We start from the raw sequence: 17,792 nt of genomic DNA on the forward strand, positions 1-17,792 counted from the left end.
TGAGTTCTCAGAAAGAGAAACTAAAAAAAATCCCTCTTACCATTGCAACCAAAGAAAGTAAAGATACTTAAGAATAAACTTAATCAAGGAGGTACAAGACCTGCACTCAGAAAACTATAGGATGTTGAAAAAAGAGATAGAAGAAGATATAAACAAGTGGAGGAATACTGTATACTGTGTTCACGAATTAGTAGAATCAACATCATTAAAATGTCCATACTACCCAAAGCAATCTATAGATTCAATACAATCCCCATGAAAATACCAATGGCCTATTTTACAGATTTTGAGAAAATATTCCAAAAAGTTATATGAAACCAAAAAAAGATCCAAAATAGCTGCAAAAATCTTGAGAAAGAAAAACAACATTGGAGGGGTCATGATACTGGATATTGAGTTATACTACAAAGCCATTGCAATTAAAACAACCCGGTACTGGCACAAGAACTGGCATATAGATCAATAGAACAGAACAGAGAACCCAAAAATTGACCCAAGCCATTATGCTCAATTAATATTTGAAAAAGGAGGCAAGAGCATGCAATGGAGTAAAGACAGTCTCTTCAATAAATGGTCTTGGGGAAATTGGACAGAAACGTGCAAAAAAAATGAAGCTAGACCACCAACATACACTATACACTAGAATGAACTCAAAATGGATAAAAGCCTAAATTTAAGTCATGAAACCATATAAATCCTAGAAGAAAACCTAAGTGAAAAAATAACAGACATCTGATGGAGCGTAATTTTCACTGTTATGGTGTCTAGGACAAGAGAGACAAAGGGGGAAAATAAACAGATGGGACTACATCAAAATAAAAAGCTATTGCACAGCAATTAAAAAAAAATTGAGGTGGCTGCTGACCGTGGATCTGGTCTCCTTCATTTTCCTTATCTTCTTCACTGTTGTCCTCTGTAGGCTGTCTTTGGAGAGGACAGCCCTTGCAGAACCATAGTCTATAGCTCTGATACATATTTTGTATCACTGGTCTACCTTGTTCTCCTGCATCTTGGTTGTCAGCACCTTCCATCATTTCTCCCTGCACAGGAGTGTTGGAATACTGTGGTCGAGGCTCATAGGGTCTCTGCATGTAATAAGTTGGGAACCTTTGCCTGCCATAGGGCTGGTACTGATGGGCCTGGCCTTTGGGAACATGCTCTGATTTTTTATTATTTCCCCAACTCTCTTCTGGTAACCCTGCTGGTAATTGCATGGAGGATCCCTGCGATGTGGATAGCATCTAGTATAATGGCTACAGTATGCTGCATATTTATGGCCTTGCACTGGAACTCCACCAAGGCCTGTAACATTTGCTGCCTCTGCACCCTTTTCTCCTTCAACAACATCAAACTCCACAGTCTCTCCATCTCCAATACACCTATGGTTGGCAAACTCATTAGTTAGCAGAGCCAAATATCAACAGTACAATGATTGAAATTTTTTTTTTGAGAGCCAAATTTTTTAAACTTAAACTTCTTCTAACACCACTTCTTCAAAATAGATTCGCCCAGGCCGTGGTATTTTGAGGAAGAGCCACACTCACGGGGCCAAAGAGATGCATGTGGATTGCGAGCCGCAGTTTGCCGACCATGGTCCTATACTGTCAAGGTGCTTCCTGGGGTTATTCTTCCTTATTGCAGACTGGTGTACAAATGCATCTTTTTTGGTTTCATCCCTGTTAATGAAACCATATCTGTTTCTTACACTGAACCATTTTACTGTTCCAAAAACCTTTGTTGCAATGACCTTCTTGTCCCCACCGGCAGTCTCCACCAATATGAGACATCCTGGCTGCCTGTGGTGCAGGGCTTGGTGTCTGCAGCACCAAGGGTGGGGGCTCTAGGAGGCAGCATCTGGGTCTGGGCTTCGCTGCTCAAGATTGTGGAGATAGTGACTGGGGCCAGCTTTGGCAGCTGCAGTTCCTTCCAGGGTGTAATGGTAACTAGGAGGGTGGTGACTGTGATGGGGCTGCTCAGAGCTCTCTGGAGTCCACTTTCCGCTCCTGCTACAGATCGAACTCTTACTTCTCTGTTTTAAATTTTAACTGTGGTAAAATTCACATAACACACAAGTTACCATCTTAACTATTTTAAGTGTATAGTTCAATTACATTAAGTAAATTTATATTGTTGTGCAACCATCACTACTGCCCATCTCCAGAACTTTTCCATATTGTAAAACTGAAAGTCTGTACCCTTTAAATAGCAACTTGCCATTTCCCCTCCTCGGCCCATGGAAACTACTATTCTATGTTTTTAAAAGTTATTTTAAAGAGAGGGGAAGGGGGAGGGATAGAGAGATAGAAGCCCCCATGAGAGAGAAACATCGATTGACTGCCTCCTGCACACCCCCCACCAGGGATCCAACCCTCAACCTGGGCATGTGCCCTCACAGGGAACTGAACGAGTGACTTCTTGGTTATGGGTCCACACTCAGCCACTGAGCCATACCAGCCGGGCCTATATTGTTTTTATAAGTTTGACTACTCTAGATATCTCACATAATTGAACATATACAGTATTTGTCTTTTTATGATTGGCTTAGTTTACTTAGCATAATGTCCTTAAACTTCTTACATATTGTAGTGTGCATCAGAATGTCCTTCCTTTTTAATGCTGAATAATATTTCATTATATATAAATATACCACATTTTGTGATGGCACATTTAAAATTCCAATCATTGCAAATAATGGAGCTCGAGTCTTCATATCTTTTGACCCTGGTTGCCAATACAATCTCAAAAAATAAAGTAGTGCTTTCTCACTTAGAGATGGTTAAAAATGGGCTCCACATTAGGGAGGATAAATAAATCATTGTGCTATATTGCAAATTAGAGGAGAAGATGAGGTTTCCAAACAGATCTAGTATTGGAGAATACTATTTGATGAGACTACCTTGTTACTTGAACAGAAAGTGTACAGTTAATCAGGCTTCTTCTTGCTTAGGAATGATACCAATAACTGATTGGGAAGGATGTCCTTCTTGACAGAAGTGCACACAGTTCAAGAAGTGTGCAAGGATGAAATACTTGGGTCAGCTATGTCAGCCAACTCAATCCTGCTGATAAATGGAGAGCTACTAGTAATTATACAGCAAGATTATCTTTACAATCTTTTGGGTTCTAGGCATAATTTCACCTTTGGCATGAATCATGCCATTTCAAAGTTCATGCCCTTTGCCACTGTCATTTCTAACTCCAGGTGTGCTTGGGAGTTGCAGACAGGAAATTAGAGCATGAGTGGTAGGAGCAATAATGGCAGAGATTAGAGGATACAGAAGACATGGGTGTTATATTAGTTGAATGCAAGAAAAACTTAGATCTCTTTATTTCATACAGAGTTCTTTACCGGTTGCTGTAGTATGTGGTAAATATTTTTATTTAAATATTTCCAATAAACTGTTTAGGCAGGCTGTCAGGGCAAGATCCATCTCAACCCCTGCCTATTACACTGTCGAGGCTGAGCTCCTCTGCCAGGGGATGGACTTTCTTAGACGCCAGGTGATAGAAGTTGTGGATGTATATAAGAAAGCTTTTCTTATAGAAGCAAGTGGCCATAAAACCATCAGACAAAATAGTCCTTCACAGCAATGACCCATACAGGTAGCCGCACACTAGCTGATAAACCAAATACCAACATCAGTCTCTGCACCTGAATTCTCTGCCTCTGCAGCTTCTCCAACCTCCCCAGCCTTTCCTGTACTCTCACAGTAGCAGCAGCACACTGGCTGGTCTGTAACATATTATAACACTTGGATAAAAGAGGCCTCCTCCCAATAAATAGTTACATCAATCATTGTGGCTACAGCAAAGCACGTGTGCACAGTACACCATAACTGTCCTTGCACTTATTTATGGTATCTTATCTTGAACATTCTGATTAAGATTCCCATGTTCAGAGTGGCTTTGGCCATCTGGCATATTATCAACAAGGTCTTTCATGCTCTGAGTTGCCTTGATTGTCCTGTGACTCTGGCATGGTTCCCACACAGGCTAATTACTAGAACCTCAGGATATTTGGGCTAGAACCAATATCACCTATACAGAGATGGTACTAGAAAATAATTGCTTGGGCTAAAATTAACACTTGACTGGTATGAGCCCCCCAAATCTTTAATGGTAACTGTACTCTTATCCTTGGCAAGTGCTTTCCTATCCCCAAAATGGCAAAAGACCTGTAGACCTATAGCACTTTTCAATAACTTCCCTTTCATTTTTTTTCTCAGTAGTGAAAAAAAAAAGAGATTGGTATATTTAAATATGCATACTCACATAGGTATATACATATATGCACATGCCCAAATGCTGTGTCAATACTTATTGAATGCAGAACACTATGTGACAGGAAATAAGTACCAAGGGCAATTAAAAAAAGACACACCTAGCCCTAATCAGTTTGACTCATTGGATAGAGCATCGGCCTGCAGACTGAAGGGTCCCAGGTTCTATTCCAGTCAAGGGCATGTACCTTGGTTGTGGGCACATCCCCAGTAGGAGGTGTGCAGGAAGCAGCTGATCGATGTTTCTCTCTCATTGATGTTTCTGACTCTCTATCCCTCTCCTTTCCTCCCTGTAAAAAAAAAAATCAATAAAATATATTAAAAACAAAACAAAACACCGAATCTCTGCACACATAATAGTAACAGTCTAATGGACAATTTGTGATACACAGAAAGGTAAAAAAGTGATTTCTGTAGTGATAAAAGTCTCTTTCTCTTCCATAACATTTACATTTTTTTTTATTCTGTGTGCAAAACTAACGCATGTTCTTGCAAAAAATTTTGGGGAAAATAACCCATAATGCCAGTACTTAGAAATATATGTTAATATTTAAATATATACTTTTCCAGATTTGTTTTACCCATACTTACAAAATATGTCTTTAAAATAAAATTAGAGAAAGGATATATGCACCCCTATGTTCATAGCAGCACAATCTACAATAGCCAGAATTTGGAAACAGCCTAGGTGCCCGTCAGCAGATGATTGGATCCAAAAACGATGGTACATCTACACAATGGAATACTATGCTGCCATAAAGAAGAAGGAATTCTCATCATTTGCAGCAACCTGGATGGAATTGGAGAACATCATGCTGAGTGAAATAAGCCAATCAATGAAAGAGAAACACCACATGACCTCACTCATTTGTGGATAATAAAGAGCATTATAAACTGATGAACCAAAAGATAGATATAGAGACAGTAAAGCAACAAGCAGATTGTCAAATTACAACGGGGAGGGGAGGAGGATCTGGGGGAGATAATAGATCAACCGAAGGACTTGTATACATGCATATAAGTACAACCAATGGACATAAAACTATGGGGAGGGAGGGGATATGGGGGAGGGAGGGAGGGGGGCAAAAAAAATCATTAAAATATGTAAAAAAAATAAATTAATTAATTAAAAAATAAAAAATAAAAAATACATTTAAAGATTAAAAAAAATAAATTAAATAAAATAAAATTAGAATCATAAAACAAAATTAGAATCATATTATGTATCTCATCTAATAAATTGATTTTTCTTGATTGACAATATGTCATAAACATTTTCTATGTCATTAAACTAAAATAAACCATTTAATGGTGCTATAATATTCCATCCTGAATTATGCCATAATTTATTAACAAATACCCTAATACAAAACAATGTGCATATACTTAAGTTTTTCTCAAGTGTCAAATATCTAAGATATAAATAAGAAAACAAAAGTTACCTTTAATTCCACCATCCAGAAATAAACATTATTAATATTTTGGTGACTCTATAGCCAGACGTTTTTGTAGATATTATTATACATATTTTAAAAGGTGCCTACTAGCCCTGGCCAATGTGTCTCTCAGTTGGTTGGAGCATCATCCTGTACACCAAAAAGTGGTGGGTTTGGCCCTAACCAGTTTGTCTCAGTGGATAGAGTGTCAGCCTGAAGACTGAAAGGTCCCAGGTTCGATTCCAGTCAAGGGTATGTACCTTGGTTGCAGGCACATCCACAGTAAGAGGTGTGCAGGAGGCAACTGATTAATGTTTCTAACTCTCTATCCCTCTCCCTTCCTCTCTGTAAAAGAGCAATAAAATATTATTTTTTAAATGGTGGGTTCAATTTCTGTTCAGGGCAACCAATAGATCTCTCTCTCTCTCTCTCTCTCTCTCTCTCTCTCTCTCCCTCTCTAAGATAAAATTTTAAAAAGAGAAGCATACTATATTTGGTCACCAGCATTTTCATATTATAACATATTATAAATATCTCTCAATACCAATAAATATGGACAGACATAATCACCTTGAATTTCTGAAATACATTCACTGTACTGTAAGTTATATAACCAATACTATATTTCTGAATATTTAGATTGTTTCTATTTTGCATTGTTATTAACAACCATCTTTTGATGAATAGTCTTATATATAAAGCATTGTGCACTTATATAATTACTAGAGGCCCTGTGCACAAAATTCATGTATGGGAGTGTGGGGATGGTGTTGTCCCTGTAGTTTTCCAAGTCATCCTTACATTTTAAAATGTGAGCCAATTTAAAGAGAAAAATCACTGAGAGCAAGAGGATATAACAAAACTTTTGAATATTGTTTGGAATTAACTAGACTTGGCTAAATAATGACAGGGGGATTCTTGAGGTATATGCTTGGTAATTTAGTTGGGGCAGAAATTCTGAAGGGACAACCAAAATAAACTTTGTCTCTCTGGCAACTTTGCTCAGGGTAAGACCTATTTAATACTAACTACATTTATGTCACTTAGATTCCTCACCTTATCTTGTGTTGGCTTTGAGGTTATGTATTTAAAAGACAGTCAAACTGTATAATTTTAACTAATGGAAATTGACCAGTTCAGCTACACTGCTACCTGTCTGATATTCTATTGATTACTTTAGGCTTCTTGCTGAATCGAGTTCTGAGTCAAAGAAGAAGATAGGAAATCTAGTTGTGTCTTAGTATTATGATATTTTTGTCACTGTGTATAGTTTTTGTTGAAGATTTACTTCAAAACAGAATAAAAACCCAAGACTCCGGCATCTAAGAATCAGAGAAATAAACATTCCTTGTCAAGAATGAGGGTTTGGAGAAACCAAGATGGTAGCATTGGTAAACACCTAAACTGCTGTCTTGCACAACAATTTCAAAACTTCAACTAAAAGACAGAATGGACATCATCCAGAACCACAGGAAAGCCGGTTGAGTTGAAATTCTACAACTAGAAGGAAAGAGGAAAGCACACAGAGAATCAGAGGAGATGCTAAGGACGAGGTACAGAGACACAAGTGCAGAGAAGAAGGGTGGCAGAGTGCCTGGCTGGCTCTCTCTGGCGGGAGAAGCAAGGAAGCCCCTGACTGCACTGAATCCCAGTTTCTAGCAAAACCCCGTAAACCCAGGCTCATACAGGGGAAGTCTGGACTGTCAGGTAGGAAGAAAGGCACAGGGAGACTCGGGGGAGCTGCGGTGGGCAGGGGTCTAGAGGCTCGTGCACATGCGCTCACAAGTCTGCTGAGGTTGCTGCTATTTCTCCCTAGTGGAAGGGAGTCAGAAGCTCCTGACTGAACTGACCCCAGTTCTGAGCAAGCCTGGGGGAATCTGGACTGTCAGGCAGAATCTCAGGGGAGCCATAGAAGGTAGAGGTCTGGATGCACGCATGCACAAGAGTAGGGCTGATGGGAAGCCAGACTGTCTGCTCATCCCTGAGACTCTACCTCATCCAAACTGACCACAGAAGAGGCTTTTGCAATTTTGCAAGTCTGGTCCTATAAGGCTCTCTTCAGCACAGGTCTCCCTGCGTAGACACAGCTGATACACATAGCCAATTGGCCTGGGGGTCAATTCCTCCCAGTGATAACAACAACTATCAAGACTTAAATACAACAAAGCTGTACACAACAGACAAAGGGTGCACCAAGAGTGTCCATATCAGGTGACTGGAGAGGCTGACCTATTAAGCCATACAGGAAATCTAGCACACAAAGCTACCCTACCAACCCAGGGAAGCAGCAAAAATTTGAAGACAAAGTAACAGATCACAAATGAAAGAAATGGAGGAAAATAAATGACTGGATATAGAATTCAAAACCACAATTATAAGGTTTTTTTAAAAAAAATTTCCCAGAAAAGGCCAATAAATTTAGCCAGACCCTCAAGGATATGAAAAAGAAACAACTAGAAATTAAACATATACTGACTGAAATAAAGAATAATATACAGAGATCCAATAGCAGACTAGAGGAATGCAAGAATCAAGTCAAATATCTGAAATACAAAGAAAGAAACCCCCCCCCCCAAAAAAAAACAAAAAAACAAAAAACAAAAAACCAAACAAAAACAAAAGCAAAAAAAAAAACACAAAAAAACCCTCAACTGGAAAAGAAAAAAGAATCAAAAAGTTGAAGATAGTGTAAGAAGCTTCTGGGACAACTTCATGCATACCAACATCAGAATTATGGGTGTGCCAGAAGAAGAGAGAGAACAAGATACTGAAAACCTATTTGAAGAAATAATGACTGAAAACTTCTTCCACTTGGTGAAAGAAATAGACTTACAAGTCCCAAACAAAAGGAATCCAAAGAAGACCACACCAAGACACATCATAATTAAAATGACAAGAGCAAAAGACAAAGAGAGAATATTAAAAGTAGCAAGAGGCCCCCACTTCCCTCTACCCTCCCCCTTCATCCTTCTCCAAGCCACCTCCTCCCGGCACCCCCCCCCTCCAAGAAAAGAAAACAATAAATAAATAAAAAAGTAGCAAGAGAAAAACAATTAATTACCTACAAGGGAGCACCCATACAATTGTCAGCTGATTTCTCAACAGAAACTATGCAGACCAGACGAGAGTGGCAAGAAATATTCAAAGTGATGAATAACAGGAGCCTACAACCAAGATTACTCTACCCAGCAAAGTTATCATTCATAATGGAAGGTCAGATAAAGAGCTTCACAGATAAGAAAAAGCTAAAGGAGTTCATCACCACCAAACCAGTATTATATGAAATGCTGCAAGGTATTCTTTAAGAAGAGGAAGAAGAAAAAAGTAAAGATAAAAATTATGAACAAATACATATCAACAAGTGAACACCAAAATCAAGTGAATAAAAAATATGATGAACAGAATAAACTGGTGAATATAATAGAATCATGGGCATAGAAAGGGAGTGGACTGATAATTCTCAGGGGGAAATGGGTATGAGTGGTGCAGGAAGATACTGGACAAAAATCATACACCTATGGATGAGGACAGTGTGGGGAGGTAAAGGCAGAGGGTGGGGTGGGAACCAGGTGGAGAGGAGATATGGGGGGGAGAAACTATTGTAATAATTAGAACAATAAAGCTTTATTAAATTAAAAAAAAAAGAATGAGAGTTTGTAGGCAGATTCACATAATAAACGCTCCTTCACAAGTGCAAGTGTGTTTTCCAGTATGGGAGTAGCTGAGAGACCATGATGGAGAAGATAGTGCACTGAGTAAAAAAGAGAACGAGGTATTTATTTCTCTTTGCTTAGAGTTCAAACTTGTGCAGGTCAGCTACCACTCAATGTGAAATGGTTATAAAGGTAGTGGGTCCTTCATGTGTGAGAAATGCTTGAACCTGCTAGTCCTGTGCTCCATGGAGAAAGCAAGAACATCCAAATAAAAATACCTCCTTACATAAACTGATGAACAAAAAACAGATCCAGAGACAGAGAAGTATCACTCAAACCTCAGAGGGAAAGTAGGGGAGGGTGGTGATAAGGGGGAGAGATCAACCAAAAGACTTGTATGGATGCATATAAGCATAACTAATGAACAGAGACAATAGAGGGGTGAGGGCATGTAAGGGAGTTGGGTGGGGGGCAATGGACACATATGTAATACCTCAATCAATAAAAAAGTGAAAATAAAAAATGTAAAGATGTATGGCATAAAAAAATAGTCTCTTCCACTCCCTATTCTGAATCATGTGGAGTTGTCTCTTTAATAACCCACTTGCAGTTATTTTTCTGTCTAAAGGGTACTATTTGTCTGAAAGGTTAGTTTGTATAGCAAGCATGTCAAACTCAAAGGTTAACATGGTCCAAATAAACCAGGTTTAAGTTTATGTGGGCAGCAAAAAAAAAAAAAAAAAAAAAAAAAGCTTCACTTTTCATAGAAACATGGGTTTATTTTGATAGAGACATGCTTAATACAAAGGGCTGAAATAAATGGCTAATCATAACAAAACAATAGAACATTTTAATAAAAGTTAATATTTTTTCTTGAACATTAATTTACCAGTACTAGACACTGAAAAACTGCACAAATTAAACCTATTTTTCTTGTTCTCTGAAAGCAAAATATTTCCTGTTACACATACCAAACAAGTCAGTACAAGAGTAATGTCGTGGCCATCGGCTGCTAAAATATTCACTTGCTAGTATAATTGAGAGAAATGGTGTGCCTCTGTGTAAGGTTAGTAAGGGAAATGAATACAATATGATTATAGTAATCAGTCATTAGCGAATGTTGTAGTTCATTGTTAACAACTATGTATAACATATATTGTAAAAATTAAGTTAAATTTTTTTATTAAAACGTTTCTTATATACTGTTATAATCACTGGGCTGCAAAAACATTAGTTGTGGGCCACATCTGGCCCACCAGCCGGGTATTTGACATGCTTGTTGTATAGGTTTAATTGAGGGATTAAGCACCTGACCTGGACTCTAAAGTAACAGATTCAGTATGTATCCCAGGCTCCTTCACTTATTAGCTGTATAGCTTGATAGAGTTACTTTAAATTTTAATTTTCCCAACTTTAATATGGGTATGCTAATACCCTTGTCTCATGCTTATTGTGAGCCTGAAATAAGAGGACTGTTTAGTGGTAATATAGAGCCTGGCACATTTTAGTATATGTGCTGCCTACATGAGCACAACATTTTAAGCCCCCAATAAATATTAATTCTATTTTTTACTTTTATATGTAGGTAGTAAGGCATACTTTAACACAGAATTCTATTTCTCCTTGACATATATAGCTGTAGAAGACTGATAGGCATTTTATCACAGCTAGCTCATCTTGAGTTCTTAGAAGCAGATAAGCACTGTCCAGGCTTTCCTGAAATCAGAGATTGTATCTTTCCCCTAGGTATTTTCAAGTACTTTTGTCTTGCCAAAAAGGGCGTGAGCGAGCGGAGAGTGGGGGGGGGGGGGCATGGGGGGGCACGACGACGAACATATTTGAAAAGACCATGCCCATTCAAGATCTTTAGTACTGTAAGATATACAGAAAATGTAAGGAATAAAATTTTAGCTAAGCTGGACTTTCTATTTTTTAATCATCTTTAAGAAAATATTATTTTCATATATTATTTACTTAAGCCCTGGTTTAGGAGCTAGGAGATCTGGGTTGTTAGAAGCAGCATACACTTATAATACAAACCTATCTCCATTAATTCCTAGTTGTGTGATCTCATGCATATTTTGGTTTTGCTGCTTTGGGTTTCATTTTCCTCAACTATAAAATGCTCATAACATTTTTCAATTTTTTTATGAGAGTTAAATGATATAATGTACATAATGTTCTTGGCACATAGTAGAGTCACATAGATGGGTAACTATTATTGTTTTTACTAAAGTCCATCTTTCAAACACTTCTCTACAGATAACCTGCATCTGAACCTTCTGGAGAGTTTATTTAAAATGTAGATTCCTAAGTTCTTAAAACGTCTGAATCAGAATCCTAGGATGAGGCCTAGGCGTGTGCACTTTATTTGAAAGCCTCACCCATCTCCTCGTCTGAGTTTGAGATATGAAAGCTTTTCTAGGAAAAAAAAAGTCTGCACTTGGGTTTTTTGTTTGTTTTCTCAGTGAGTCTTGGGGGAATGGAGGTCTTTTGGAAACTGGAACTTTGCAATCAGAGTGCTGAGGAGAGACCTTTCTATGAAGAGACGAGGGAAGCAGGGGAGTGTATTAGGTTTGAATGCAAGGTCCAAAGAGTTCAAAAAATATTAAGAGAGTATAAAACAGTGCAGGTGGAAATGGAAATACATAGCTGACCTGTATGAAAATGAAAGTTTAAGTGGGTATAAAAACAGATGCACTTGAGATTTTTAAGGTGACTGAGGATGGAGATAAAAAAACAAAAAAACAAAACAGGGACAGAGTCATCCTGTCTCCAAAGAGAAACTTGTTACATAGTTGTCTGATACCTGGGACAGTGCATACTCAACATTTTATTTTCACAGTTTAAATACTTAAATAAATGGATTATTAATTGCAGATAAGGCTTCTCTAAATTGAGAAGCCTCTTCTCCCTGCAATAGTATACTCAAGTTGTTACAGGAAGATTACTTCTTAGTTGTTTGGCATGAGTTGGAAAATTATCCTTTGCTTTCTAACTAGAGCATCTAAAACATTCATGTTTTGAAACATAAGGTGCTTGACATTAACTTCACTAGGCAGATTATTTTTATATTCCCAGAAATCATATAATGTAAAGAGACATCTTTCATTGTGGCTGTAATTGATTGAAAAAAGGCATGTCAGTAAATGAGTTCCCCTACTACTCATTAATTAGACATAAATACATATTTTATTTCTACTATATTTAAATATTTTCAATAATACTTTCTATCTCTAGAGTATATGTTACTGGAGAACAACCACATTAATTAATTTACAGGTCATTTGTGGGATGAACAATAGATATCACTATAAACATTTTTCAAAGAGATAAACTAAGTTCTAGAGCAACTAGATTTTCAATAGCATGCAAATACAAATATGGCATTGAGGTGTGAGTAATGAAAGCAATTGTAATATTTTCTACCAATCTACAGTGAATATATGATGCTGGGTTTTTTTAAGTCTTCTAAATATGGTAAAGAATAGAAGGGCTTTACTCTTACACTATGTGCTCCACTCTCTAATCTTTCACTTATTTTTAAAACCTCTGATATTCTTAAATACAAGCTTGTGGGTGACTTGCTTAAAAGTGTTGCCTGGATCCCTACAGTGGAACCAACACATTAGCTTTGGGTTCCACATATCTTTACAAAATGACTGTAGATGAACTATAGGATACCTCTCTTTTTCTGGATTGTGAACTTCCTTGAAACAGAGACTATACCTTTTATATTTATAGCCCAAGGTCTACCACAGTGCCATAGCACACAATGCATAATGCTGAATGAATGACTTAACTGAATAAAATGAATTACTGATTACCTTTCACTTGTCTTTTCCCATCCTCTTATCCCCTTCCTCAGGGGATAACATTTATGATTCATTTATATTTTTAATATTATTGTGAACTCCTAAATAATCTAACTGAGACAAAATGGAAGCACTAAGAGACAGACATTTTTTTTCCAATTAAATTGATTTGAGCCAGTGATACTTATTCAAAAGATTTTAAAAAGCTACTTCGACATTAAAATTAGTTTCTGAACTAAATAAATATACATATTGTAGGTGTCATTTTGAAACAAAATCAGTTTCATTTCATAAAGATAAAGGAGTTTAGAATCTTAAAACAGTAAGCATATCTACTCTAAAGAAAATGCAGTCTAAAGCATATATCAATCATAAAAAATTTTAAAAACACCTTTATTGAATCATTTTTAAATGATCTCCTTTTAAAAGCTCTTTAAAAACTTCTCATTATTCTTAGGATAAGATCCAAAATAATGTGAACTATTAATACAATTTAATTCATTGATTCTTTAAAAATATATTGTCTGTTACATATTTTAGGGTCAGAAAATATAGCAGTGAATGGGGTGGGAGAAAGCCTCAGTTCCCAAGGAACTTAAGTCTGGTGGTGGGCCAGTGGGAACTGACAGATTATAAACAAATACTACAATCAATGAATAACAAAGTACAAAATAAACAAGATCAATTCCAATGAAAGAAAGAGGGAGAAGGGAGAGAGGAAGGATCAAAGGAGAGAAGGGTATACTTGAATGAAGAATTGAAGAAATAAGAGGATGGAGAGATGCTATTTTCTTTCAGATCCAGATAGACTTTTCTTTCAAAATGAAAATGACTCTTCCTCCCAATACCAAGTAGTGCATGCACATTGTAAAATATTCAAAACAATGCAGAAAGAGTTAAAGAAGAATATTAAAAAGCCTAATAATTCCTTCACATTTTATTTGCCTGTATATTCATCTAGACTTTTTATGCATATTTACAACATATCCTATATAATAAAAGGGTAATATGCAAATTGACCAAACAGCAGAAAGATCTGGAATGCTTCCACAGGGGGAGCATTGCTCAGCCAGAAGCCAGCTCATTGCTGGCCAGTGCAGTGGTGGTGGTGGGAGCCTCTCCCACCTCTGTGGCAGTGCTAAGGATGGCTAACTAATAGCTTATGCCCATTATCCAAGTGGAGTGGGCCTAAGCTGTTAGTTGGATATCCTCCTAGGGCTTCTGGGCTGCCAGAGGGATGTCTGACTGCCAGCTTTGGCCCAATCCCATGGGGAGCAGGCCTAAACCAGCAGGTTTACATCCCCTGAGGGGTCCCCGACTTCGAGAGTATAGGCCAGGCTGAGGGACCCCACTGAGTGCATAAATTTTGATGCACCAGGTCTCTAGTTTTAATATAAAAATACATGCATGTAGTCCTAGCCGGTTTGGCTCAGTGAGCCTGTGGACTGAAGGGTCCCGGGTTCGATTCCAGCCAAAGGCACATGCCTGGGTTGTGGGATCGATCCCCATTGGGGGTCATGCAGGAGGCAGCCAATCAATTATCTCTCTCATCATTGATATTTCTATCTCTCTCTCCCTCTCCCTTCCTCTCTGAAATCAATAAAAATATATTAAAACAAACATGCATGTAATTTATTTTTTCATTAACTTTTTTCCCCATCATTGATTAAGGTATTACAAATGTGTCCTTATCCCCCATTGTCCTCCCACCCCCCAATCCTTCTCTCACCATCCCCCCATTGTCTGCATCCATTGCTTACATGCATATAATTTCATACATTGCTTGTTTTCATCCTATACAATAAAAGTGTAATATGCAAATCAACTGAATGGTGGAACAACCAGTTGCTATGACAGGCACTGATCACAGGGTCGGGGGGAGACAGATACTCAATGCAGAAGCCGAGCTCATGGCTGGCGAGTGCAATGGCAGTGATGGGAGCCTCTCCCACCTCCGCTGCAGGCAGGCAGTAAGGAGCAAGGGGTCTTGGATTGTGAGAGCCCCTGACTGCAAGAGGGATGTCTGACTGCTGGCTTAGGGAGCAGGCTGGGCTGACAGACCCCCCCCCCCCGCCCCCGAGTGAATGAATCTTGTGCACCAGGCCTCTGGTTTAATAACATACCTGAACAAATTTAGACCTAACTACTAATTTTCATATATTTTAGTCCTCCTTTTCCTTCTTCTTTTTGTTGTTAATCCTCACCTGAGGATATTTTCCCATTTTTTTTTTCCTTTAGAGAGAATGGAAAGGAGGGGAAGAGACACAGAGAGATAAAAGTGGATGTGCTAGAGGGAGACACATCTATTGGTTGCCTCCAGCATGCACCACAACCAGGGCCAGGGACTGAGCCTGCAATGAGGTACATGTCCTTGTTCGGGACCCTTCAGTCCATGGACTAATGCTTTATCCTCAAAGCCATACTGGCTAGGACTGATATTTCAATGATTAACATTACATACATCTTTGTCCACTTCTTTTCCTTAAAATACATTTCTATATGTGTCTTGTTGGTCAGACAGTATGGATATTTGAGGCTTTTGACACATATTGACAAATTGACTCAAAAATGTTATATCAATTTGTAACAGCAGCATACAAGTGTTCCCATTTCATAGGCTTTTCATCAACAATATTATCAGAATTTTATTCTTTGATATTCTGAGGGACAAAAAGAGAAATCCTATTTTAATTTTTATTTCTGATTACTAGTGTGGTTGAACATTTGAATTGCCTATCCATGTCCTTCTCACATTTTTAAATTGTGGTATTTATTTTTTAATCAATTTATAATAGCTCTTTAGGGACTAGTGATATTAGCCAGATATGTTTATCATGTATTTAGCAGTTTTTGTCAATTATGTTGTCTTTTAATTTTATCACAAACTAGTATTACCCCATACCTGTTTTATGTCATGTTGACATTTTTTTTCCAGTTTGCTATTTGTCACTTAACTTTACTAACCTTACATTTTGACATTCAGAAGCTTTACTTTTATTTATGAAGTCGTATTTAATAGTATTTCCACTTATGAATTTTGTGTCATATTTAGAAAGTTCTATATCCTCAAGGGTATACACATATTCACTTACATTTTCTTCTACTTCTTTTTATGGTAAGCCATGTTTGCCTTAAGAATGTGTTAAGGTAGCAGTGTCGAACTCAATCAGAGAAGGGGCCAAAATCTAAAATCCAGCCTAAATCGCGGGCCGAATGGTTTACTGAACAGTCATAAACTGTCATTGTGATGGAAACACAGCGGAGTGCAGTGATGACAGCGCGGTGCGGGCCACATTGCAAGGCCTGGCGGGACGGATTTGGCCCGCGGGCCTTGTGTTTGACACATGTGTGTTAAGGAGTTGGTAATGTTATTACCATAAGCTCAATATCAGCCTTAATAACATTGCAAGATATTGAAGAATTCCTTTTACACATCTAGTAAAAGTTCTAGTATGTGATTATATAATACAAGACAAAAACTGATTAGACATATAGCACTTAAATCATATTTTCATACTGTCAAAAATGACAAGATCAAGCCTGCTGGAAAGCTGGTCCAGGAGGAGCTTATGAGGGATATTGGGTAATTGCTTGGAGTAAAATACTTATGTTCCAGGCTGATAAAATGGCCTTCATGCTGAGGAAGTGTTCTCTCAAAAAATACGTGAGAGCCTACTATGAGCTGACTGGGGATGTGACAGTGAACAACAACAACAACAAAAGAGGCTCACTGCTCTTAAGAGTTGAGGTAGACAAATAATACATTTTAAGATTAAGTGCTTTAAAGAAAATTAAGCAGTTAAGAAGGCGGAGAAATTTTTACGTAAAATAGGGTGATTCCGGACGTCTTCTCTGGGAAAACCACAATTGAGAAGAGGCTTGTATGAAGACAGGAAAGATACGAAGAAAAATATTCCAGCCTGTGTAAAATGGTATAGGTGGGAAGAGGTTTGGTTTGTTGAAAAAAAAAAAAAATCGGGAAAAAAGCCAATATAGCTGGAGTGTTACTTGAAAAAAAACAAAAAAAACCCACAGAAAAGTGAGAAAAGAAACATGGAAACATCCTGAAAACTTGGATAATGTTGTTTTTCTTTAATTGTGAAACCGGGCGTTAGATTCTGTGTGGCTTATTCTGGAGTTTCCTATTGGCATTACCTCATAAGAAGACCTTCCTTAACTGCCCTTCACAAATTCCAACGTTATCAGATTTTCCCACCCTTTTACAATCACCGCCCCTTTTCCAGTATTTCAGGAGTTACCATCTGAAAGCCCATCGCTGACCAGTCTTTTTTTAAAAATTGCAATTCGTAGCACTTTCTCACCCCTTTCTCTCACTCTCTCTCTCTCTCTCTCTTAGTCTAGGAGAACTCGTACTTTGGTCTGTTTTTATTTCCGCTGTATCCCCAACATGTACAACAGGGCTTACCATACAGTTGGCGCTTCATAAACATATACCTCGCATAAAAGATAGGATGGTGTAGGAACTACTGTGGATTCATTGTGTGAAGCGACCGCAAGTTAAACTAAGATCACCTTTTTAGCTCTCTGAAAAAAAACGGCTGCAAGCCATGGGAAGGTGACGTGCTTCGGTTTCAAAATGGGAAAGCA

At 37.9% G+C, this 17,792-nt stretch overlaps 1 protein-coding gene across 1 annotated transcript; it reads right to left on the bottom strand.

The window, feature by feature from the left end:
- Positions 1 to 650: 650 nt before the first annotated feature.
- Positions 651 to 17,458, bottom strand: LOC118704741 (Y-box-binding protein 1-like). The gene is given in 6 exon segments (XM_036412634.1): positions 651 to 709; positions 833 to 1,189; positions 1,192 to 1,379; positions 1,590 to 1,794; positions 1,797 to 2,029; positions 17,415 to 17,458. Coding segments are annotated over 6 exon segments (1,086 nt in total).
- Between the last annotated feature and the right edge of the window lie 334 nt (positions 17,459 to 17,792).

This window comes from Pipistrellus kuhlii, unplaced genomic scaffold (assembly GCF_014108245.1).
Source record: "Pipistrellus kuhlii isolate mPipKuh1 unplaced genomic scaffold, mPipKuh1.p scaffold_m20_p_46, whole genome shotgun sequence".
Lineage (NCBI taxonomy): Eukaryota > Metazoa > Chordata > Mammalia > Chiroptera > Vespertilionidae > Pipistrellus > Pipistrellus kuhlii.